The sequence below is a fragment of the Haliotis rufescens genome, unplaced genomic scaffold (genome assembly GCF_023055435.1).
Source record: "Haliotis rufescens isolate VD_foot unplaced genomic scaffold, xgHalRufe1.0.p SCAF_12, whole genome shotgun sequence".
Taxonomy (NCBI): domain Eukaryota; kingdom Metazoa; phylum Mollusca; class Gastropoda; order Lepetellida; family Haliotidae; genus Haliotis; species Haliotis rufescens.
Genome location: NW_025963802.1, coordinates 17,562,407 through 17,590,036, shown reverse-complemented (window position 1 = coordinate 17,590,036; position 27,630 = coordinate 17,562,407). Strand labels below are relative to the sequence as shown.

The 27,630-nt window shown below is 42.3% G+C and overlaps 1 protein-coding gene across 1 annotated transcript; it reads right to left on the bottom strand.

Moving 5' to 3' along the window:
• Positions 1-27,630, bottom strand: LOC124145642 (peroxidase-like). Its single transcript, XM_048393411.1, has 12 exons — positions 27,546-27,630; positions 16,039-16,244; positions 14,273-14,399; positions 11,748-11,965; positions 9,951-10,130; positions 8,469-8,547; positions 6,725-6,831; positions 5,460-5,561; positions 4,372-5,071; positions 3,226-3,395; positions 1,086-1,188; positions 1-328 (listed from the first exon to the last, which is right to left on the bottom strand). Exons 2-12 carry the CDS (start codon positions 16,181-16,183, stop codon positions 124-126), a joined length of 2,136 nt encoding a protein of 711 aa, XP_048249368.1. The 5' UTR covers positions 16,184-16,244; positions 27,546-27,630; the 3' UTR covers positions 1-123.

Sequence of the window (27,630 nt, the reverse complement as noted above, 5' to 3'; positions counted from 1 at the left end):
TACCAAACGTGTCGTTTGACCAATATGTTTATTTGTAATATTTCAAAATCATGTTTCAAATTGTGCACAATTCTCTACACAAACACTTCGAACACAATAATGTTTCATGCACATCCGATTCCACTACCCCCGTGACGGGCACATGCGCCTCATTTCCCGCGGCCCGCGACATCCACCTTCTTCCGGTATGCACGTCCTCCTCCGGAACTGGAAGGTAACTCTGGTTGAACAGTCTGACGCGGCGGACCAGCTTGACCACTGAGGCTGTTGTTCTCTCCACTTGGTCAGGTCCAGACGAGGCAAGCTGTAACACGGGACACGGTGATTCCTGGAGACAAGAAATACATGAAATACATTTAACATGCGCATGTTTGCAATATAGGTCTGTAGCAAGAGAATCGGTTGTTTCTGGAGTAGCGGAACATATAACGGATTCTCTATATATGTCTGTACCATGTGACTTGTTTCATTGTAAAAATATTCAACACACATTTCCAGAGTATGCATTTGTCTTATTGCAAGTATTTGTGAGTGTGATGAAATTTGATGCCAAGAAAATGCAAGTTAAAATGTTTAAGCTCTCTGTATACAGAATTTGTTAAATTAACTTAAATTAATTTTATTTTTCACATGTTGACAACTTTTTCAAAACTTCATTTTATCTAAGTTAGTAGTATGTTGTAACCACACTCAAGATGACTGAAAGTACATGTACATGTTATTGGATGAATGTCCTGTCACGTGACTGATTGATTTGGTTTTGCGCTGCGTTGCAAAGAAATGCCTGTTTGTTAGCTGTATTCTTGTGGGGGGAAGCCAGACGGAGTTAATGTTTTAGACGGTCACTTTGGTGAAACCCACGAGCATGGGCATGGCGCTGACAAACCTAGAAATATATTCTGGGCGAACCGGGATTCTGTCTCATGATAATAGGTTCCTGGCGCACTTAAAGGACGCAACTCTGCACAGCGAATTGCGGCCCCATAGACGAAAGAGAATTCATGCAATATCCCTACTGCATCGCTGCCCGAAGTTGTTATTAGGGTATCGAAATCAGCCGAATGAACCCGTAAATGCGTACGTACGATGCGGACTTGAGTCTGAAGGCATCTCTCTGGACGTGGAAGGTATTGGTGTTGTCACACACGATGCGGGACAGGGTGGTCTTTCGAATCTCCAACAGCTGATCTGGAAGAATAGTTCAGTTTAATGAGAATCGTGGACATGTATACGACTTTAACTTATAATGAATAACAACAGCGACTGTCATTGTTTGCAGGTTTTACAATACGTCGCTTTGTTATCAGCCATGATGTCATGTTCCGGATTCGAAGACTCAGTTCGATCATTATATTGCATAAAAAGCTATTAATTAGTGCTTTGATTGGAGGTTTACCGTTACCAAACCGACTTCCACCTCGTAGAGTTTACAGTTAAGTAGCATCTAGAGAAAGGAACAATAATAGAGATGAAAAAGTGCCAGCTGTGACATTCACGTAAATGTATCAACTCACCTACAACTGAAGTGTATACATACAGGGTACCTTAGCGTCCTAGTCCCCGTTCTCCAAAGCAATCTGAGCCCCACGACTGTCGTAAGTGTATTTTGAAGAAATTAAGTTACGATCGCCTTAGCACTAAGACCATGTGTAGAACGGTTCACTGGGCACCGTTCTCCAAAGCGATCTGAGCCCCACGACTGTCGTAAGTGTATTTTGAAGAAATTAAGTTACGATCGCCTTAGCACTAAGACCATGTGTAGAACGGTTCACTGGGCACCGTTCTCCAAAGCGATCTGAGCCCCACGACTGTCGTAAGTGTATTTTGAAGAAATTAAGTTACGATCGCCTTAGCACTAAGACCATGTGTAGAACGGTTCACTGGGCACCGTTCTCCAAAGCGATCTGAGCCCCACGACTGTCGTAAGTGTATTTTGAAGAAATTAAGTTACGATCGCCTTAGCACTAAGACCATGTGTAGAACGGTTCACTGGGCACCGTTCTCCAAAGCGATCTGAGCCCCACGACTGTCGTAAGTGTATTTTGAAGAAATTAAGTTACGATCGCCTTAGCACTAAGACCATGTGTAGAACGGTTCACTGGGCACCGTTCTCCAAAGCGATCTGAGCCCCACGACTGTCGTAAGTGTATTTTGAAGAAATTAAGTTACGATCGCCTTAGCACTAAGACCATGTGTAGAACGGTTCACTGGGCACCGTTCTCCAAAGCGATCTGAGCCCCACGACTGTCGTAAGTGTATTTTGAAGAAATTAAGTTACGATCGCCTTAGCACTAAGACCATGTGTAGAACGGTTCACTGGGCACCGTTCTCCAAAGCGATCTGAGCCCCACGACTGTCGTAAGTGTATTTTGAAGAAATTAAGTTACGATCGCCTTAGCCCTAAGACCATGTGTAGAACGGTTCACTGGTCCCCGTTCTCCAAAGCGATCTGAGCCCCACGACTGTCGTAAGTGTATTTTGAAGAAATTAAGTTACGATCGCCTTAGCACTAAGACCATGTGTAGAACGGTTCACTGGGCACCGTTCTCCAAAGCGATCTGAGCCCCACGACTGTCGTAAGTGTATTTTGAAGAAATTAAGTTACGATCGCCTTAGCACTAAGACCATGTGTAGAACGGTTCACTGGGCACCGTTCTCCAAAGCGATCTGAGCCCCATGACTGTCGTAAGTGTATTTTGAAGAAATTAAGTTACGATCGCCTTAGCACTAAGACCATGTGTAGAACGGTTCACTTGCCTCCGTTCTACAAAGCGATCTGAGACGTTCGACTGTCGTAAGTGTATTTGAAGAATGTGAGTTACAGTCGCCTTAGCGCCAAGACCATGTGTAGAACGGTTCACTGTGCCCCGTCCGGCAAAGCGATCTGAGCGCTCCGACTGTCGTAAGTCTGTATTAAAGATCACCTTAACGCTAAGATCACCTTTTGCAAAAGCACTGACCAGCAGTAGACATGCCTGCTGAGAAATGTTCGATTGTCGTGTTATCCATGCCATCAGGTACTTCTGGGTTCGAATCTCGATTATGTTTCTAGGTTTGTCAGCACCATACCCGTGCTCGTGGGTTTCACCGAAGTGGTAAACGTCTCAGACCTGGATCACGTCGGGCTTTTCTCCCACATTAAGCTGACACGCCGTGATATAACTGGAATAATGTTAAAAGCGGCGTTAACCCCAACTCACGCTCTGTGAAATACTTTTCACTCACCCGGTGTAAACCGCGTGACAGGGTCACTGAGCTCATACCAGAACCGATCCCCTCTCTTCAAGGCTGAAAACTGACGTCCCAGTAGACAGGTAAACAGGGGTCCAACTAAACTCTTTTCGATTGGTTTCTCCGAGACCCCTCCAGTAAACAGGTCAATATCCTCAGGATCCCTGTAAAAAGTTTAATGAGTTATAGACGAAGGCTTTCGCGAAGAACCGGGTTAGAATGGGTTCTCAGCAACCCATGCTTACGGGATCGGGTGGTCAGACCTCGCTGACATAGTTGATGCATGTCATCGCATCCCATTTGCGTAGATCGATGCTCTTGATGTCAAATGGACAGCCTGGTCCAGACTCGATAATATACAGATCGCCGTCATATGACTAGAATATTGCTGAGTACGGCCTCAATGAACAATCAACCCACCAACCAACCAAAGAAAGAAAGAAAGAAACAAACAAATATAGACTGAATAAGTGCATGTTATTCTACGCCGCATTCAGCGATATGAAAGCCACAAAATAATGATGTCGGCTGTGAGCAGTAGGGACGAGCCAAGCAACTGGTGCACGGTGACACACCCCTCCTGTTCGTTCATTGTACCCACCCAATCCTCATTAGCCGTCTTACGACAAGCATGGGACACTGAGTTCCGGAATCCTCGCTGATCTTTCAGTATTCATTTAACGGCTGGGATTCAACATGGTATATCATGGCATGGAAACTACTTCTCCAAAGTAAACATAATGACAAGCTCAAACGTTAATTTGTTTCGTGTTTGCAAATTTCGGAGTGATGCCATTGAACATATACACTCAATCCCCGTTAATCCGAACGGTGAAATATCTCGTTTCCGGATTAAAGAATCATGGTTTAGAGTAATGTCCCTTTGATAAGGTAGCACTTTTATAATGATGGCCCAACAGGAGTGGTTTCCAGACTAACGAGGTCTGGATTAACGAATCATGGTTTAGAGTAATGTCCCTTTGATTAGGTAGCACTTTCATAATGATGGCCAGACAGGAGTGGTTTCCAGACTAACGAGGTTACTCGGTATGCAAAAGAAATGAATTTTTTTTAAATTGATGTTTTAGGAAAAGTGCTGTGAAACACACTGTGTAATGCGAAACATGTGCAGAGACTAACTTGTAGACAGATTCCAGAAGTCTTGCAGTGTGGGGATCATGGTCCACGAGTCCTCCATGGGAAGGTCGGAAGTTGTACACCCCGGGTAGACCACACAGCTGCCTGAACGCCGAATACCCCGGCAAACCATGGTCCCGACCCCGCTGGATGTTGAAAGCGGCCAGATCGAGGCTGTTGTTATTGACGAGAAACAGCCTGTCTGTCAGATCCGTCGACATGAAGCGGTCAACCGGATTCGCTCTGTCGTTCAACTCACCCCTTACATAGTCACCAACAGCTTCCCCATCACTTGACCCGGTGTTGAGGAACACCCGGAACAAACGCTCAAACCTCCTTGTGGAGAAGTCCGGCCGCACTCTGCTGACCACAGATCTAGGAATGGAGTGTCCGAACCGAAATGCGGCTGTCGAAAACGCGTTAACGATGCTTGCGTCAGTGGATCTACTATAAACGTTATAGTATCCGTATCTGGGGGACCCCAGTTTATACTTGGCGAGGGCGAACTTGTTCAGAACGAGCGGAAGGAAATGGTTATAAGTAATCTTCTGGACGATGGCGCCAATAATTCTCCTGGTCTCCTGAAAGAGTCTTTCGTCATTCCAATGTGGGTTGATCTTCTTGAGAGACCGGGCTGTTCTGTTATGCTCTCTCATGAATATGGTCTGTATACTTGACACCCCCATCGACGTTTTCAATAAACCTGACAAAATATCATCATAAAGCATGAATCAAATATTTACCGTTGACAATACAGACTTAATATCTATTCGAACATTTGAAATTTACACTAAAGGGAAGAAGAAAGTCAGTCTGAAGAAATGTTCAAACATTGTTTGTCACTTAATCTTATTATGCCCCAAACAATAATGATGGAGCAAAACATCTTATCCAACCGAGAGGGCTTATTTGTTTTATGAAAAGACGACGTCGTAAAGAAAAGCGGCACACCATTAGTCATAAGAACTCCCCGCTGAAAGCAAAATCCATTGTACGTTTCCGACTATATCATCAGCGCGACTATCAAATAATCATTATGCCATGTGCTCGCGAACAAGTCCTGCCCAATGGTGGTACATATACATATTCACCATCAACCATGGCCCTGAGGCCTGCGGCCTCTTCAGCAGTCGTCCCATACAGAGGGGAGGCGTCGATGTACGCCGTCCGTTGGTTGAGCTGCTCCGCTGGCACTGCAAGACACAGCACATAGAGACACCAGAGAGGTGAATTGTTTAGATGAACTGAGGATTTGGCAAAGGCACATTACTCTGAATGGTATTTGGTGAGTATTTATAGACCCGTGAATGTATATTAAGATGATGAGGAAAGCCTGCTGGTTATTTAATGATTCCTTTTAAATTTCAAATATTGAAAGTGACAAAACTTACTGTCATGCACATATTTGGTTTCTATAAAAAGTCAACCCTAATCCCCTACAAGCCGTAGTATCAAGTTGCAAACTACCCGAGTTAATGTCGTTATGTGATGTCTGTGAGTGAGTGAGGTATGCTTAACGGGTTTTGGTAGGGTGGTAACAGTATTCCAGTTATATCACGGCGTGTCAGCTTAATGTGGGAGGAAAGCCCGAAGTGATGCAGGTCTTAGACGTTTACCACTTCGGTGAAACCCACCAGCATGGTTGTGGTGCTGACAAAACTGGTAACATAATCGGGGTGAACCGGGATTCGAACCCACAATCATAGGTTTCCTGAGTGCCCAAGGGACGCGACTCTGTAAGCGAATCGCGGCGCCCTGGATAAGTAGTCAGCTCGATCGCTTCTGGTCAATCCTGGTGAGAATTGGTTCCCTGTAACCTAAGTGTGTCGTGCAAGGCGATTAAAATAGATGTGGTCAAACACAATGACCTGATTGATTGCGTGTCATCGTACCCTGGTGTTGTCTGTCCCAGACACTATTATAAACAGGCCTCCGTTTTATAGCTGGAATATGCTGAGTGTTCGTTTAACAAGAAACAAACAGACATACTGCAAACCTCCACATGATGCTTTCTAGGAACGACTCATGAGACTTTAACTTATTGGCCCAAGATTTTGATTTTGTTTATATATTAAACTACCATGGATACAAGGACATGGTTTTAGGGTGGCCCAGTCGTCTGAGGTGCCGCTGTGCAGAGTTGCATCCCTTGTTCGTACGAGGAACCAATGATCCTGCGTTCAAACTCGGGGGTTTCGCCAAAGGGGTAAACGTCTAAGACCTGCAGCACATCGGGCGTTTCTCCCAAATCAAGTTGATACGCCGTGATAGGACTGGATGCTGTTCAAAGCGGCGTTTAAATCACCTCACTCACTCACCGATATCCAGAACCTACGGAGACGTGTTGGGGACATACCTCCAGTGCACTGCGGATTCTCTACCTGTATAGACCGGGGAAAGTGCATGCATCTCCTACGGAAGAACCTGTCCCCTTGGGGGATATCGATAGGGAAACACCCGTCTCTGTGAACACAAATATTGTAGGTGTGTATCCTAAAAAGAAATATTTCTGTTGCACCCCAATCATGTTGTCAGCAGATATTTCCCAAATCTTTTCATGTTTTTAATCAAGGTCCTCACGTGATTTGATGCATTTCGTGGTGTAAGATCTTGATTATCGATCTTGATTATCGATTAGATCGTCCTGTTTGGGCGCCACCATTTTGTGTCAAGCAAACACAAGTGATACGAGAGGTGGAATCTGATTGGTCCATAGTAGAAGCTTAGAAGGGACATAACTGGTAATAGCCACTGGTGGCGCTACGATCGAGTCCAGTAATTCCAGCCTAGTTCGGCAAGGGTGGAAACTTGACTTTTGAAGTCAGTTAACTCTCTTGCCTCGGGAAGATGAGTTTCGTACAGATGATCTGCATCATACGCGTATTTTAGGGTTTCACAACAGCGATAAATGTTTACGGGCGGCGTCACATTGCCACATTATTCAAGGATGCCGAGCACATTAAGCTGACACACATACAATTGAAATGCTATTATGAGTGGCATACGTAGACCCTATTACTGTCATCGCCACTTGAAAAATATCAATGATAATATTCATGCTTGCAAAATGGATGTTCTTTTTTAATGGGGGCACGGGTGGCCCAGTTGTCTAAGGTGCCGCGATTCGATGTGCAGAGTTGCGTTCCTAGGGCACGCCAGACACCTATAATTGTGGGTTCGAATCCCGGCTCGCCCCGATTATGTTTCTAGGTCAGCACCATACCCGTGCTCATGGATTTCACCGAAGTGGTAAACGTCTGAGACCTGCATCACTGGTCCTGTTGACCAATCAGCTTCCACCTCTCATATACCTTGCATTAACTTTAAACAAAATGGCGGCGCTAGTGAAGATAATTTGTTCGATAATCGAGATCTATATTGACTTTGCGGAGTGCATCAAATCACGTGAGCACCTTTATTAAAAACGTGAAAAGATTTGGAAATTTTCTGTTGAAGGAATGTTGGCGGTACACATGACTTGCAAATCCTGCAATCGACCGAAATCCTCACTGCAGTTTAAGAACCAGATGTCGATTTCGTTACGCGATTTTGATTGGATTATGCAATGACTCGTTAATCCAGCCAAAACATAACTCCATTATTCCAGCCTATTTTGGCAAGGATGAAAACTGGACTTGTATAGTCTTGTATAGGACTTGTACTTGTCAATTCCCTTGACTTCGGAAGATGTCGACATGTGGTTATGGTACTTTTCATGGACTGCTCATTCCTTTGTCCTGAGAGACAACCATAATTCGTAAGGCATTAACGCCTGCAACGGACAATTTTATGACCACGGACCAGTGGATTGAATTATGGTAAGTATAATTATCTTGCCATATGTCTTCCCAGGTAATAATACTCATATATTCGACAAGTTTAAAGAAGCTCTTTCGTCGAATCTTGTTGTGAATGCGACATCTTGCTTGATAGTAATGAAAGAACGATGTTACCAAGGATACGCTAGATCACGGGGGAGGTAATCTGAACAGCGCCATGACGTGAATATATTATGACTTAACTCAGAAAGTGTACGCAGGATAAAGTACAGCAGGCGCCTTTGATCTCTTAGCGAAGCATCTTAGAAACACATGTAGTACCTAAGAGCCGTGTCAAGAATCCCCTTCAGCAGAGGCGGAAGGTCTTCAGGACAACACGTCAGAGGTCGACCGTCAAGTCCTGTATAAAAGACACGAGCTGTTATATTTACCACTGTGTTTGACAAAAATAAAAATAAAAATAAATAACCCAAAACAAAACTGTTGAATATTTAAAAGAAGCAAAAGATGCAACAAATTACACAAAACAAAATTATAAGCAAATTGAACGCGATTGTTACACACAACTGTGGAATATGATGAACAAACACACTGACGCCCCGCGGTTTACACACACGCACACACACACGCACGCACACACGCACACACACACACACACACACAACAAAAACAAAACAAACCCCACAAACAAACAAAAAACAAAAACAAAACAAACCCCACAAACAAACAAAAAACAAAAAAACACACACACACACACGCATCATCGTACACTCCCAGACAATTACAGACACACATAAACACATTCACGCACACAATCATATACAGACACACACACATATATCACACACATTAACGCATTCTCGTAGAAACATACACATAGACACACAGACACACAGACACACAGATAGACAGACAGACACACACACACACACACACACACACACACACACACACACACACACACACACACACACACACACACACACACACACACACACACACCCAGTTTCTTTCAGTTAAATGTATTTTCTTTTACCATTTTCCAGTTTCAATTGGGAGATTGTGATTGGAGGTTCTAAATTGTAATAAGTCTTACCAAATACTTACTTTCATTTTTAAATAACTTTTGAAATTCAGGGATTCATACCATGGTATGCATGGCTCCTTTGTAATATATATGTCGGGTGACTTTCCAGCATTGTAAATTGATATCATTTAATTTGTTCTTATTCATATTTTTAAGATGATTTGGACTATGAAAACTTTGTGATTGCCAAATGAAACTTTGACCAAGATCGTCGAAGATTTGTTTTACAAACGTTATCCATTTATGTTTGCGTCTTTGAAATAGGTTATCATTATATCAAAGCTTGTAAATCAGTAAAGATAATTTTGATGATTTTCCGGGTCGGAGTTTTGCCCCAAAAGAGACCATTCTGATCTTAGGTACATTTATTACAGAAGATCGTCCAAGTTCGCCATAAACCGTATAATTTGGGGTACTAGTCCGACACATACAAGCACACCCAAACGCACTAACGCACAATCGTGCACACACATACACGCTCACAGACACTCACACACACGCATACAGACAAACACACACACAGGCACAATCACACGCATACAAACAAACACATACACAGACACTCACACACGCATACAAACAAACACACACACAGATACAATCACACACACACGCACACAAACAAACACACACTCACAGACAGACACACTCACGCAAACACACTTACACACATAGACACACACACACACACGCACGCAGTTGGACGTCGGACGCACCTGTCCTTATTGGCGTGCTTGTGATGTCGAGGGCCAGGAACAGCCCCCACTGCGTCAGTATTTGGGAGATGAATTTCATCTGAGGGGCCTTGTCGTCGGGGGCGTGGACGGTGGTGCTGACCAGTCGGGCACTTGGCAGAGGATCGCTGAACACACCACGAGTACGTGGACTGCGTATTCCTTAACATTCAATGAGGTGAGTGAGTTGAGTCTAACTATACTTTGAACAGTATCCGAGGCAAGAGAGTTAACTGACTTTAAATGTCCAGTTTCCACCCTTGCCGAACTAGACTGGAATTCCTGGGCTCGATCGCAGCTCCACCAGTGGTGATTACGAGTTGTGACCCTTCTAAACCTCTTCCATGGACCAATCAGTTTCCACCTCTCGTATCACTTGCATTTGTTTCAAACAAAATGGCGGCGCCAAGTCAAGACGATCTGATCGATAATCAAGATCCATATTGTGATAAATCGGGTCTTACATCGCGAAGTGCAGCAAATCACGTGAGCACCTTTATTAAAAACATGAAAAGTTTGGGAAAATATCTGTTGACAAGGAGTTGGCGGTGCACATGCTTTGCATGCGCAAATCCTGCAATCGACCGAAATCTGCACGACAGTTTACGAAACGGATGCAGATTTCGTTGCGCGATTTTGATTGGACAATGCACAGACTCGTTAGTCCAGCCATATTGAGACTCCATAATACCAGCCTAATTCGGCAAGGGTGGAAACTGGACTTTTATAGTCAGTTAACTCTCTTGCATCGGGAAGATGATGCGTGGTAGAGTGCTGCCAAAACATGAATAATCATCAGGGTGAATCTGGGACTCGAACCCATGATCATGGGCTCCTGGCACAACAAGGGGCGCAAATCCACGTAGCCTTAGACCACTGGACCATCATACACACAGAGGAAAGATGAATACTTATATACACATGTACAGCATTCTATTATATCTTAGTGAGCGGTTTAACGTCGCGTTTATCTACATAACAGCAATGTAAAGGTGAGTGGGTAAGTGCGTGAGTTGGTTGTATCACTGCGTAATGTGAGAGGAAAGCCCGAAATGACGAATATTTACCTCTCTGGAGGCCCACGAGCACGAACATGACAAACCTCGAAATACAATCTGAACCAACCTGGTCTTTAAACCTACGATCATAGGTTTCTGGCACGCCAAAGGGAGGCAACTCTTCACAGCGAAGAGCGGCGTCTCAAACGACCTGTGCCAATGGATACAAAGGACGTTCCTTTCTGGTGTCGAGACTACCGAAATGATAGCATTACAGCCATATGGGTACCAAGCAGTACTTGATGTCCAGCTTGATAGATCACTCCTGTTCTTGTGGGACTACCGTTTAAGAACATATGATCAGTAGCTTGTCCTAGAAACAGACCGGTTGACTAGGTGCTTAAAATGTGTGACCCGTGTCATAAAATATCTCGAAGATCGTCTCATGCAAAGAGCCATTCTTCTATGTGGCCCATGCTCTAAGCAGTGATATAGTGGCTCACGGACTTGTGTGTCGCCATGCCTTATCGACAAATATAACACGCTCATGCTATCAATCACTAGTTTACTGTTTTAGTTTCGTGTTGTCTATGGTGTACGTAATTGTAAAGCTTCAACGCCAGGGAATAATCAGTCTCAAGTATATGCCGAAACAGATTCATTTGGGCGTAACAGTTAACGCAAAAGGGGACAACTGCTTGAGTGGATCATAGATATTCAGTAATGACAATAGTACCACCAATTACCCTTCAATCACCGGACTTCAAGAACCACTACTAACCGTCATTATACTTGGGCAGCAAGTAGCGTCTCTGTGGTGTATTGGACATTCCCCATGTTGGGTTGTTGAGGTTGTTGCAGCTGCCGTCGGCTGTGCGGTAGATGCTTGAGTTGTCACAGACGCCCATGAAGGCTGAACACACCCCAACCTTTGGAATTGCCATCATCGCCTGCTTCATGGTGTCCTCGAATTCCTGAAGGGTCGCACCAGGCCGGGGTCTTGGCGGAAATAGGAAAATGAAATGGGCTAATATATTAATATTGTTGGAATTAAATGGATTAACTGGAAACATTGAAATATATAAAGGTATACACTGTCGTCTTCAATAGCCAGGTCTATTATAGTTGTTCCGTTCGGTGAGAGTGAGTGAGTGAGTACGGTTTTACTCCGCTTTTAGCACTATTCTAGCAATATCACGGCGGGGGACACCAGAAATGGGCTTCACACATTGTACCCATGTCGGGAATCGAACCCGGGTCTTCGGCGTGACGAGCGAACGCGTTAACCACTAGGCTACCCGACCGCCCCCTTTTGGTGAGGGTTTCAATTATCATGAAAACTGTTCGTCTACATCAAACCTAACGATGAAAGGGATCTTTAAAGTATACAAGGCACAAAATGAAACTGCATATGAGTAAGGTATGTTAACACCAATTGGTTGAGGTAATTCAATTGACAGATTCTGAAACGTTCCGTTCTATTTTAAGCATATGAAACAAGTTAATATAACCGTGACTGTCTGATTGAAAAATGCACATTTCAAACTAAAACATAAATAATAAAAAAGGGTTAAGGGTATATCGTAGTACGAGCGCTGGTCAAAAAGTTCTAAACCTAACAAACAAAACCGACAATTTTGAAAGTGTTTTTATTTATTTTTTCAACATACTTTCCCTGCTTTTCAATACACTTCTCATATCGATCGTTATGCTATTCAATTCCAGTCAGGAAGAAGTTTTCTGAAGCCACACTGAAAAACCCATTCACGGCAGCTTTGAGGTCATCGTTGTCGTCATAGTGGTATCCACGAAGGCGTTCTTTCAGTTTAGGAAACAGGTGGAAATCCTTTTTGACTTTCAAAGTAATCAACAAGTGAGTGAGTGTGTATGGTTTTACGCCGCTTTTAGCAATATTCCAACAATATCACGGCGGGGGACACCAGTAATGCGCTTCACACATTGTACCCATGTCGGGAATCGAACCCGGGTCTTCGGCGTGACGAGCGAACGCTTTAACCACTAGGCTATCCGACCACACCAGTAATCAACACGGATCACACACTTTGCATGCCAGAATAAGTGGCCATAACTTTCTTCACTGATCTTGAAGACTTGAATTTCTTTGGTGCCGGAGAAGTGGAATGGTACCATTCCATGGATTGACGTTTTGACTCGAGATCATAGTGGTAGACCCATGTTTCATCACCCGTTACTAATCTCTTTTTGAACTTGACGAAATCCTCTTCAATTAGCTTTAAAATTTCTCTGGCAATGTCAGTTCTTTGTTTCTTAAGATCAGAATTAAGAAACTTTGGCACCCAACGAGCAGATGTCTTATTCATTATTCTGTAAATGTTCATGAATAATCGTTTCACTGGATCCATGGCCTAGACCTGCGTCTTCCTCAAGTTCAGCAATGGTAATACGTCTATCTGACAGTATAATTGTTTCTATCTCCTTGATTGAATCTTGATTGAGGGACGTCCAGACCTAGGGTCACCATCAAGGCTTGTTCTCCCAGCCTTAAGCAGAGCTGCCCAACGTTTAACAGTGGAATAGCTGGGGCACTTATCCCCCTACACTTGTGACATGCGGAGTACTTTTCTCAAGTCAAAAGCGGTATTCGTTCTTTTCTGTGTCCATTTTAAGCCCTATCACGTTCAACTGGCTGTCACTAATATACATACGGCCACAACAGACCAAAAACAGTGCAATGAACTACTCAATCGGTGAACTACATTGACTTGTTCACTTTGTTCACTTTGTTATGACCCATAGTAAGTCAGGCTTAGATCGTTTTGACCAGCCCTCGTAATCAGATATCTTGTCATTGTCGGCTTCCGTTTCCTGTATGAGAGAGTACTATTAGTCACACAGCAACAACACATTTGGGAACACAATTTTAAATACACGATTAAATACCTGCCAACTTTTTAAATTTCCTAGTTACTATAAACTTAACTTCTTCTATTTGTACATTTTTGTGTTAATCTTGAACCAAGTTCTTTGTAAGCCCCACCAGCCGGCTCCTTTTCTGACCTGGAATCCACATTGGGTCACTACGACTTCAAGGATTTCTACAATGAACATACTGTAGGACGTTGGGCACATATATCTTAAAGTCATTTGGAGAATTTCTTATAAGATTATGACACCAATAGAATATGCGTCACTTTGAGATAAAACACACGATTTTACTCAATCGTTTGGACGTCTCCAGGCGACGTATCAATCATCGATGTATTCAAATAGCTGTATGTTATAGAGACTTGTCCATCAAAATGTAGTGACTTGGCCTAGACTCACCCGGGTGCTGCGTTCCTAGCTGCTGTTATGCGGTTCAAAAACTGGTCGCCAAGTGCACGAGCTATAGCGCCGCTACCTGAAAATGCGGTGTGCGAGGCTCGAGCAGACGGCCTTGAAGAATCTACATCTACAACAGAAACGACCAATCGTAATACAAAATGTGGTGTATTGGTTCTTGACTATCAATCAAATGTACAGAAGATTCCTGCATTACGATCAATCTCAATACATCATTGCAATGTATTGGGTTCTTGACTATCAATCAATTGTACAGAAGATTCCTGCATTACGATCAATCTCAATACATCATTGCAATGTATTGGGTTCTTGACTAGCAATCAAATGTACAGAAGTATTCTCCAAGGACGACTAATCTCAATACATCATTGCAATGTATTGGGTTCTTGACTATCAATCAAATGTACAGAAGTATTCTCCAAGGACGACTAATCTCAATACATCATTGCAATGTATTGGGTTCTTGACTATCAATCAAATGTACAGAAGTATTCTCCAAGGACGACTAATCTCAATACATCATTGCAATGTATTGGGTTCTTGACTATCAATCAAATGTACAGAAGTATTCTCCAAGGACGATCAATCTCAATACAACATTGCAATGTATTGGGTTCTTGAATGTCAATCAAATTTAAGCAGATTCATTGGATACAATGAGGTGAAATGCGCTTTATCCACGCGTTAAGATTTATAAAACGACGTGCATGCACATGTGTGTGTGTGTGGCTGTGTGTGTGTGTGTGGCTGTTTGTACTATTCCGAATTAATGCCGATTTTATAGTGCCAGTCCACTGAGATACCATGCTGCATTTTAACATGAATTCCCCACTCAGACACAATATACTGACTCCGTGCCGACGACTCCTTGTTTTAGCCCCTACATACAGAGAGCCAGGCAGGGTACCAACAAGTACCATCTTTTAACGTCTTTTGGTATGACGCGGCTTGGCATTGAACCCGGAACCTTCCGCTCTCCGGGAGGACGCTCTATCACCAGAGCACGACGTTAAACGCCATTACACCTCACCTTACGAAACACGTGTAGTTTCTATAGTATGTCACTTCGCGTTTTCTCGGTCAGAAACATGGTAAGTGGATCTTACGAGAACGAGTGAAATATTCTTTACATACTGAACAAAAAAGTTAGGGAACATAAACATGTGGAGGATACACCCTGGGAATCTTTTTGAGATCTATTTAACCCACTGGGTTGGTTGGTTGGTTGGTTTGTTGTTTTAAGCCGCACTCAGCAATATTCTAGCTATATGACGGCGGTCTGTACATAATCGAACTTGGACCAGACAATCTAGCGATTGATATCATGAGCATCGATCCACGCAATTGGGATCAATGACAAGCATCAACGAAGTCAGCGAGCCTGACCAGCGATCCCGTCTGTCGCCTTTTACGACAAGCACAGTCGCCTTTTACGACAAGCATGGGTTGCTGAAGATCTCCCAGATCTTCACGGGTTTAACCCACTGGGAATATTTCTATGAAATGTATTAGACATGGTCGCACCGATCGTATGACTGTGAACTACCTTCATGAGCACTACAGCATGCGTGTACCGCCTTTACCTTCGTTTCACAGGGGTATTATTTTGGATCGTCTCACGAGGGTATTATTTTGGATCGTCTCTCAAGACCTTCTCATACTCATACACAAATCTGCTTTAAACGTTTTTTTCCAAATTCATTCGACTTGCGAGAAATACTGAGGTATGTTTAAGCAAGAAAACATACCTGTTATCGCAAACTGGCGGTCGAGTTGAAGCTGGAAAGCGAAGTCATTTTTAGCCGACTGTATTCCGACAACGGGCTGTGGCATCACCAACCCAAAACAGCCAATCAGAAAACATGCCCCTGGAAGCCATTGTTTTGGAATCATGCCAGACCGTTTACTGGTCCACTGCTTGAAAAGATCGCCGATGTCCAGTGAATGTAGTACACTGTAAAAAAAGTGTTTAGAATGTAAGCACAAACAAGACATGTTTAGATTTAAACATGTTTAGGAATGTGTTTCAATCGTAAACGGAATGCACATTCGGTGTGTCTTTGGGTGTAAACACATGAAATGAGATATCGTCTCACAGTCTAAAAAACACCGAAACACAACATCCTAATTATCTAAACATGTTAGGAATTTTAACATGTTTTCATACTAAACATATTCAGACGTTTAAACATGTTTAGTGTTTAAACATATTTATAATTAAACCCCATTTAAATATGTTCATGAAACATATAAAATAAAGATCGAACGGTCAAATATGCAACGGTTACAATACTTGAGGGGGAAAAGCACATTTTCAGATCTAGAGAGTGCATTATGTCATGACATACATTATGACCTATGACTGCATTTGTAAGTAACATCGATATAATTATGCTTAAACAATATTCATGTGTTTTCATGCATGTATGAAATGGCCTATAACCTGAAGTGATGACCTTTCCTGTCCCGAGGTGATGACCTCACATTTTCACAGGTGCAAATGTCATCTGAGTTGGGGGTTATTTGTATTTTATTGAGATATGCGTTGACGGGGTAGCAATTAAGATATGTACTGCGTTAAATTTGCTTGGAAACATGATGGAATAGTTGAAAGCAATGAAACGGGATGAGTATTGGAAGGTTGTTTTTTTTTAATGAAGAAGTATTTGTTGTTCTACAGGTGGTTTCCTTAGCCAGCATGTGACTCGGCTGATGACGTATCTGAATAGGTGTTATCACCCAAAAGTATGATAACTAGTTCAACAAGGTTGCGATCTACACTGACCAACACTCTCTCACACACACACACACAGACATACACACATACATACCCACTGACACACACACACAGAGACGGACATACACACACACCGACGTACACACTGACACAGGTGGTTTTCATGTTTAAACAATTAAAAAAAAATGCCAACAACCTAAAATTTAATATGCATTGAGCTACTGTTACCTAGGACCTACATATGCACCACAATGGTCGATATTTGTGCTACGAGGGTCCGTTTAGGGACTTTTGTTGCACCAGCAGGTACACACCAAATACAGAAAATGGCGCCATACTCACCCGCGTCAAATTGGGATAAACGAACTACAGGTTACTCCGCTCTGTGTGTGTTCTAGGGATTGTTTTTTCATGAAAACGTCTGTAATGTGTTTTTTAACAAACCTTTGCAATGGGAATCTTTATCCTGAAAAGCTTGCCTCGTTTGATATTGTAAACACAAGATCTGCCAGCGGCATAACAGGGACACTTTTGTTCGACAACCGTTTGTTATTTCACGAATTGGAATTAGATTTCATGAACAGTATAAATACGAACAGTGTTATCAACTCATATAGAGACATGCTATTGTTCAAAACATGTATTCAAGCAACATTCAATAAGAATGCTCCATAAACCCCCGCTATAACGTTAACGCTGGCTATGATCGCCTTGGGTCCGTGCCATGGGACAGATGTGTTGTCGACCAATGTTTTCACCATGTGTTGTACTCTATGCGTTTACTTCTTAGTGGCGACATTAGGAAGCAACCCTGGACCAACCGACCAATCAACTCTACGCGATATGGGGGCACGATGGCCCAGTCGTCTAAGGTGCTGTGCAGAGTTGCGTCCTTTGGGCGCGCCAGTAATCTATGATTGTGGGTTCGAATTCCCGTGCTCGTAGGTTTCACCGAAGTGGTAAACATCTGCATCACTTCGGGCTTTCCTACCACATTAAGCTGACACGCCGCGATATAACTGTTATATTGTTAAAACCGACGTTATACCCAACTCACTCAAGCACTCACTCTTAGCGATATTTTGAGAGAAATCAGGGGTGTAGCTGGAGATATATGTGAACGCAAAGATGATGTGTGCAGTATTCGGAAGGCTATCACCACACTTACTCAAGAACAGCATATTATAAAAGTCGATGTCGCGGCGCTAGCAGATAAACACAATCATCGTGAGAATAAAGTTGATTCCAATACACATCGATAAGAAGAAAATCTAGACAGACTAGAATCACAAAGCAGACAAGAGAACCTATTATTTTATGGAATTGCAGAAGTAGAAAATGAAGATTCCTCTAAATCCAAAGCCATATTTTTTGAAACTATAAATACAGTCATACCACGAATGAATCGCTCTCAGAGAGACATCCAGGGGGCACAACGATTGGGAAAACCCAAAAGTGATAAAAACAGACCTATATATGCCAAATCCATAAATACCAAAGACCAAATTCTCGAAGGAGGAGCAAGGGAACAGTTTTATGCCAAACGTGTAAAATTCGGTACGTATCTCAATAAAACACAGAGAGGAAAATTAGCAGCACTTAGGCAAGAAGGAAAGAGGGTATTATGCTAACGGTACCCTACACATCGACGATGACTACACTCCTCATCAGCAACCGAAATCAAACACGACACATAGAAATCGCCCCTCAAATAGCGGTCCGTCGCAACCAGGTCCATCAGCGATAGACAAATCGGCAAAAACAGAAATATGAAGCAAGGTAAATCTCACTTTTTTCCTGGAACTGTCAGTCATTACAGAAACATTTCAACAACGAACACTTGAAACGTATACTATACTCCTACACTTTTGTTGGCCTGTTGGAGACATGGTTTTACTTGTATCAGAATTGCTCAGATATTTTACCATCGCATTGTTTGATTCTCTTTTTGTAGAGACAAGGGCAAAGATGTTTGGGTGGGGCTATTTGTCCATAAAGCTGTCATCAAAGGTGGAAAACGTATATTTAAAGGCTGTAAAGATGCTGTTTGTCTCTTAGACCATACCTTTTTCAATACTGAAAAAATCTTGTTTAAGGTTTTCTGATCTCCAGAAAGATCAACATATTATCTAAACAATGACAAAGATAGTGTGGATGAACTGGAAAATGTATTATATGACATAAATTATATGTATGATGCTGGAGTAATTCTAACAGGTGATTTTAATTGCAGAACTGGCGAAGAAGAAGACTTTATTATTGATGATAATGTCAAACATATTTTAAATGATGATGATTGCTATGAAAATGATGAGTATACAAAACCTAGAAACAATAAAGAAAAAGAAATATTTAATTTTATTACAATTTTGCAAATGTCTTTCTTTACATATATAGAATGGCAGATTTCAGGGTGACATAAAATGGAAACTTTACATGTTTTGCAAATAATGGTACAAGTAAAGTAGATTACATGTTTGCTTCGTCATAATTGTTTCTAAATGTTCACAATTTCGCTGTTCTTGACATGGATGTATCAGATCACTTCCCTATTTCCAGGTGGTTTTGCCATTATAATGGAAGGGTGTCGAGATTTTAGGATATCAAAGCTATAATGTCTTAGAATGGGTTCAAACGAAATATTTCAAGGGAATATTGAATTTACCACGCTCAGTTAGTAGCAGTGCTGCCCTTGGAGAATGCGGAAGACAAAAGATTTATACATATCATGCCACTCAAGTAATAAAATATTGGATAAAACTTATTTCTATGAATCCTTATAAATCGAAAAAACAAACATATTCAATGCTATATAGATTGGATGAATTGGGTAGATCTTCTTGGGTAACATTTATTTAAACTTTTTTATTTGAACATAAATTTAGTTTTGGTTATGTATCGATTATTCAAGGCTGCAGGGATTGTGAAATATATATTAGACAAATTAAGCAACGTATTAACGATTGCGGCCAACAAAACTGACAAAATTCGAAACTAAAAGCGTATTGTACATACAAATCTTTTTACGAATATAAACTTATCTTACTTGTGATGAAAATAGTACGTATCGGATGGCACTTTTAAATTAAACTTTTCGTTGCAGCAACCACAATATAGAAATAGAAAAAGGGAGAAAAACTGACATAGATGTTGAAAACAGAATCTGTACTTGTTGTGAACGTTATGGTTTTAATTTTGTTGAAAATTAATACTACTTTCTTCACGTGTGCACCGCATACTCAGAACTTAAACGCCACCATTTACCTCTGATATTTCACAACAATCCAAGTCTAGAAACGTACGTACCTGTCATGTCTCTTACAAATGGTAAATGTTTGTCAGACTTCTCAAAATATATCTATTTAGATTTTGAACTTAGAACATTGATAATTATTTAGATCTACATGAGCTTCACCTTGCTCAAATTTAGTCAAACTATACTCATATTGTACATTTCACCAAATATTTTTTACTCATATAGTTTAAGGTTATTTCGAGGAAGTGATGAAACGTCATGTTTACCCAATGACTAAACATTTATGAAACATTTTTCTATGGAAAATAGAAAACATTCAGAAATAAACTAGTGCCTCGGTACAGAGTTCAATTGAGTATGTGTCAGAAGTCATTCACCGCAGGCTGTGCAGCCGCTTAGTGCCCAGGAAGATACAAACAAGCTGATCCTATAATTCCTGTTACAATGTAATTGTCTTTATTGTTACGGAGCTGTGCTCCAATGACTAGGGGTGTCATTAAACAAGAATAAAGTAATAATGAAAACGTGGTGATATGTTCACAGGTTTATTAATATCAGCTATTTGTACTATGACAATAAAAGGATCAAATTTACCCAATCTGAGCTGACGAAGATCACTGATTAATTAAATAAGAGCAAATACACAAGCGGTTTTAGCTACGCAAGAGTATTACAATAATAAAATGAGAGTTGCTAAAACAACACTTTGACATGATACCCACCAGATGCTTTGACAGCCAATTAAGCCGCGGCTGTGGCCAATTAACTCTAATGAGTGAATAACCTCGACTGGGTTAAATAACGGGATATAAACACAGAGGGCCTACCCCTAAACTAAGTCACTTAAACAATAAAATAGACGAGAATGTCTAAATATCAAACTAGTCTAATATACTCAAGATTCAGCCACTTTGACTGAGCAAGGAAAAATTCCAAAAAAGCTAGACAGTCACGTGTAGGTTATCCATGGATTACAAGAAAAACTGAGCATTGGAAACCCAAGTCAGAGTTCAGTACAATACAACCAGAGTCAGTCAGTACTTGATCGAACGTGCCCGTAATCACTTACTAACAAAACCTGAGTTTCGTACGAACACCCAGTAGCAAACCGACCCTTAAATCGGTCTAACGAGTCCTTGGGGGTAAAGACACAAGATCTTGAAAATGTTTATATATACAGCACGCGGACCTCAGAGACAATCTCTCCTGGACAATCTCTCCTGGACAGCCGGGGAATACAATAGTCTGGGGGTTCAGCCAACGTGTGTATTTAAACACGGAGAAAACAAGAATAGCAAACAAACTACTATATCCATACTGAAGATGTAAGTATCAAAATAAACCATAAGCTATCCAACGGCATCATAAATGATACAACAATCCATGTCTTGATTGAGGTAGAAAACAGTATCATAAATACATATCTGAGTGTACATATACATTCCCCCAGTGTTTGAAAATTATAGTCACAAAAACATTTTCGAGACATGAAGAAGGTAGCAAACGTATAGGAGATAACCAACATCAAGTCAATACAGGGTATGAGTGTGCCATTAAATCACAAGGGAATGAAAAGTCGGGTCTCTAAGTCTCTAACTTAGAATGCTTTGACACTGTACAATGACGTCCGCCGGACTTTCCCGATCGGTGTCTGAGTGAGTGAGTTGGGTTTAACACCGCTTTTATCAGTATTCCAGTTTTATCGAGGCGTGTCAGCTTAATGTTAGAGGAAAGCCCGAAGTGATGCAGGTCTCAGACGTTTACCACTTCGGTGAAACCCACGAGCACGTATATGGTGCTGACAAACCTAGAAACATAATAGGTTTCTGGTGTGCCCAAGGGATGCAACTCTGCACAGCGAATCGCGGCGCCCTAGACGACTGGTCCACCCGTGCCCCAAGATCGGTGTCTGAAATAAAGCCGGGGAATGGTGCTGTCACTAGACTGTGACAAGGATCCATTAATGGACCCAGTGACATAATACTGACATGAATATTAAGATACATCTTAGTGGCTTTTGTAACTTTCGTTGCTATTCAACAAACTTAAAAAAGTACCGACTCCCAGAACAAGTCTGGTTGAGGTCAGAATATAAGTACACTAAGTGACCAGCGTCATTCAATCTAAACATTTTGGTCTACGTCCTTGTGGTCCTTTCTGCCTCTCGCTATAGGGGTGGTTAGTCAAGTGACTACTGTGTTGTTTTGCGATAGGTTCATTGTCAGAGACTGGTATTTGACAGTTTGTAAACTGATCTCTTTGATTCAGCATAAACCTTGATGACAAGCCTCGTGCCCTGATGTGCAAATTGAGGCAGACGACCGCAACTGCCAGTGAATTTTGCCTGACAAGGCCTCTTTTGGGGTCCCGATAAAGCAATTCTTAATGTAACTACTGAATGGTCTTCTCTGCAATATGATCATTGTTAGTCCTCCCAATTTCCAGAATGAGTTGATGTTGCTTTAGCAGGAGGTCTAGTTCCAAGCGGAAGAATTCTGGAGCAGTGTCAATCTCGATAACAGATGGAGGGCCATAAAAGGGAAAGAGTTCCAAGCTGGAACGTAGGAGGGGTTGACCAAGAGTTGGGCCCCTTCCGTCCTCAAATGTATGATGTAGTGCATTCACGCGTGACGAGGATGAATTTTCGCTCTCTTCTCATGACCTCTGTAGCAAATGTGCGTCCTACTGCTTCAGGTGTGTTGCATGTACTCTGATCAACTACAATGTGGGGTGACTTGCGTAGAGAACCACAACGGTGACAAGATTTGGACAGTGCCAATTGCCTTGTCAAGGTCCAAAGCAAAGAAATATAGAGAACATACTCGTCTTAGCTGGTTGGCTGAGGGATGGTCCAATTAAATATCCAAAGCTGTCAGAAGGCCATCTTACACCTGTCAGAGAGCAACGATGCTCTCACAACAAGCACAGAGCGGGTCTGAAGTTTAACCACCAGTAAGCTATACAGAGTTATTGTGAAGGACTGTAGGTAGCGTTTCACATCCCTTATATATGTCAATTTCTTCGATGGCCTTGTGCCTTGGAGAAGGTGGGCATGTGGCCGCCTGAGATCATGACACTCATCTTGGAGAGAGCGCCAGGCGGTTCTATGAAGGGCCATCTGAAGGTTCCGTCAAGGATATCCGGATTCTTCTGGGGCCACAATGAAGGAGCATATTGACAGAAAGGGGTTTCGCATACTGGGGCTTTTCTGCTGGCAAAGTTTGCAGGCAAGTAAGATGCTCTTGCAAGGTGTTCGTCTGTATGTTGGTATCAACTAAATGTAGTGCTGATTCAAGTACAGATGGTCTGCTGTCTGAGTATACAAGCATTCAGTTAAGAACATACAATGAATGGGCTTAAATATTTCATGGAAGCAGCATTAGACAGTACCTCTATCTCACATGGTAGCCAAGAAATGTATTGTTGTCTCAATTTCAAACTGATAAATCCCGTTACATGGAATGAAGTCCCTCCGGTCACGTAGAGCTCCGATTTCCTCACAGCACAGTTGGTCCTCTGGGTTTGTCAGTGTGATTAATTTGTTGGTCAATAACACATCCTGAGCAACCTTAAAGGCCTCCAACAAATTGTCTGACAGGATAATCTTGTCACCAGAATGTAGTCCTACAGTAGCACCGTTAAGGGGTGCAAGGGGATTTGAACGTCCTCAGGTAAGGCCTTGTGAGCTCCAATAAATGGATGTAGTCCCTTCACAGTTTGAGGTGGCTAACATGTTGTGAGAGTGACCACGCAGTGTTTACTCGATTGCATTGTATCTTGTTGCCAGTGCCATCCTAGGACTGTTGAATATGTAGGAGCAATGACAGTTTTATGTGGGGAAAGTCGTACCCCATTGTCTTTGAATGCTTCGAGTACTCACCACCAGTTTTCCTGGAGATCATCTGGGTTATCAAATCATCAGTAGATTTCACTACTATGCCCTATGAAGGGTTGAGTTCACGTCAGGCATCAGTGAAGGACCAGGGGAATACTGGGGTACTCTATAATTCCGTTGCAGAGGTTGGACCAGACCCGTGTTGACAAGAGCTTGGCATCGTTCTGACGCGCCATTATATCCATCAATATGGGGTCTAAAGACTTCATCAAACTCCATCATAAGAGCAAGAAAACTGTGCTTGCTCTGTTTGGACAAGACATTCTCAGAGTCAACATAGACATCTGCAAAAAAACTACTGACATTTTATGGCATCAGAAACATGAACCTTGTGTATCCGAGTTACGCTGTCACCGATGGTCTAGTCCTCTTGGACGATAGCTGGACGTATCTGGCAAAACGAATTCTAATTACCTTCGGTTGGTGCGTGAGATTAGGGATTCTTATTCTTCCTGACTAACTTGAGAGGACTCCGATAGCTGGCCTGGTAGGGCATAAGGCAGACTGAGTCGGACGAGTGTCAATTCAAGGTTCTATGGCAAACGTATCATCTGTTTCAGAGTAATCAGTTGGCACAGCAACTTCAACAAATTCACCTGGCCATACTGTTGTTGATGTGTTTTGGGCTCTAATCACGTATGCACGTCTCACACTGTGGTTTAAGTCACATGTACTAGTGGATCCAAACGTGAATGATAAACCGTCTCCGAGTAATATCATTTCTGGACAGGGAGAATGAAACGTCACCTACAACATTCAAAGGAGGTAATCCATTCGCCTGGTGAGTTGACTGAGAACTTACGTTGACGCCAAGTGCCATAGCAGCAGAAAGTCTAATCATATTCAAGGTGGCGCAGCTGTCAAATGTAATGCGTGCCGCCTTGTGTCTGAAGAATGGATCCATGTATGGTGATGATCAAACCTGTACCGAGGCTGACGTTTACTACTTCGAATAGTGCGAGTGTAGTTGTCCCCATGATGTTGGCATCCTCACTTGACCGGATTTCGTCCAATGGGGAGTCTAGAGCCGGGTTTATTGACGCAATGGTTCTGGCGCGGAGACCGGTGCCATACAGTTGCTTGACTACTCTCTGCACGTCTGGGTGTAAAAGTCGCAGCCGTGTCAAGACAATCAGATTTTCCAATGATGAAGAACGTTCTTTGTCTTCTTCTTTAGCTGCACCATGATAGATAATTCATCCATCACGCCCAAGAATATTATCTTCCGCTAAATTGAATTTGGAATTTAGCGCGGTTAAATCTACAGGTAACCTAGCTCTACATTAAAAAAAACACAGTATGTTTATCTCCATTCTACCATGACTAAATAAAACGCGAACTCTTTGGTGTTAGCTAATATACTGAGTGAAGCGGCATGGGTTGAGTCCAGTGTTTTGAGTGGGTTGTCGATCTGAATTTCGGAATCAGCGAACAAAACATGGCGCTGTATATACTCAAGCAGTTTGTTTACACCGTAATACTTCACTCGAACACATGACAGACATTTAAAGCGTGTATGTAACTTGGTAAGCTAACATGAGGTTGGAATCCCTAAAGAAAACAAAGCAAGCTTTGCAAGGCTTTCGCTCTAACATCGCACGACACCATTATGACGTCATATCGCTCATTGTGACGCAAAATATATGACGTCACAGTCGTACATAGAAAAGCGCCAAAATTCCAAGCTCTCTGTTGTCTCCAAAACGTAAATACATTCCCTTTGTAGATTGCTATCGTGTTTTTTTGCACGAAATGTATTGCCACACATCCTTTGAATATTGTAGTAACCGCATCTGTGCATTTTGTAACCTGTAATTGTAGATATAATTATTTAAATATGCCTACCGACAATGACTGAAAATAGTACTATTCTATGAATATTAGTTTCCGCGGTGATGCGGCCGTCAAACCAGCTGTTTCAATCAGAGGGGGTTTATTGTTATTTAATAGCCTCTGATTGACCAACCAGAATCGAGTTAATTCAAAATTCATGGTAGAATGGTGCATTGTTTACCCTTTAACCGACATTCTTGTTTCTTGGATCTAAGGTCACATATTTTTGACAGTTAAGTCATATATAACCTGTCATCAGAGACGAGACCTCGATTATGTCTTTGCCATCCCTTAAAACATTCTACTAATAGCAAAAATTAGGACTTAATACATCAAAACTTAACTCTATGACTCCTTTAAACGGATATCATGATAATAATTCACACAACACAGACGCCTCAGACCTCGCAATGTGCTGTGCAGTTGCCTCCCTTGGACACGCCAGAAACCTGTGATCGTGGGTTCGAAAGCCGGGTCGCCCGGATTATGTATCTAGGTTTGTCCGTACTCGTGGGTTTCACCAAAGTGGTAAACTTCTGAGACCCGCACCACTTCGGGTTTTCCTCCCATTTTAAGCAAACACGTCGAGATATAACTGGAATACTGTTCACAGAGGCATCAATTATCTGCTAGTGACATAGCAGGCATCTACTGACAATGTGTAGTCTCAATGAATTACTCTTTGATCTACAGACCGCCTCCGTGGTCTAGTGGTAGAGCGTTCGCCCAGAGAGCGGAAGGTCCGGGGTTCGATGCCCAGCCGCGTCATACCAAAAGACGTTAAAAGATGTTATCCTGTCTGGCGCTCGGCATTAAGGGGTTAAAACAAGGACTGGTCGGCTCGGAGACTGTATCAGTGCCGTAGCCAGCAGGGAGGGGAGTTGCCCCCCCCCCCCCCCCCCCCCCCCCCCCCCCAATTTTTTTTACAGAAAACAGTTTTATTTGAATCAAGTTGGGCACAAGTGCTACTTGTACAAATATTTGCCCCCCCCCCCCCCCCCCCCCCCCCCCCTGTCAAAAGAAGTTAACTACGGCCTTGAGTATACTGTGCCTGAGTGGGATATTCATGTTAAACTGCGGCATGGTATCTCAGTGAGCTAGCACTATAAATCGGCATCAGTCCGGACTAGTACAAGCAGCCACACACACACACGTACATGCACGTCGCTATATAAGTGCAATAATCATGGACGCGACGTTAAATCCCATTTCACCCCACCTCTTTGATCTACATGAATTGTTTACATTTTTTGTAAAACCACCCGTCATAAAGGTGTACGGTTTGTCCAACAAAACCCATGGACAAACCTTCTTTTTGCATATACACATTCTGATGGAATGAGGGCATGTCTTAAAATATAAAAAACACAACCCTAATTTGAATATTAGTAACAATGTGTTTTTTATTACTTTTCCTGACACATGATGCAATCGTTTCCCTCACCAAACTCATGGTCTTATGACCCGAGACATAATCAATCATTGGTACCATTTAGGGTATACAGTATCGTCTCTCATTACAAAACTTTCCTACCTGGAATCTTGCTATAGTCTTCTAAGCAGCTGAGGTGGTAGCATATGCTACTAGTGTATAAGGTGGCGATATTCTGACGTGTCCC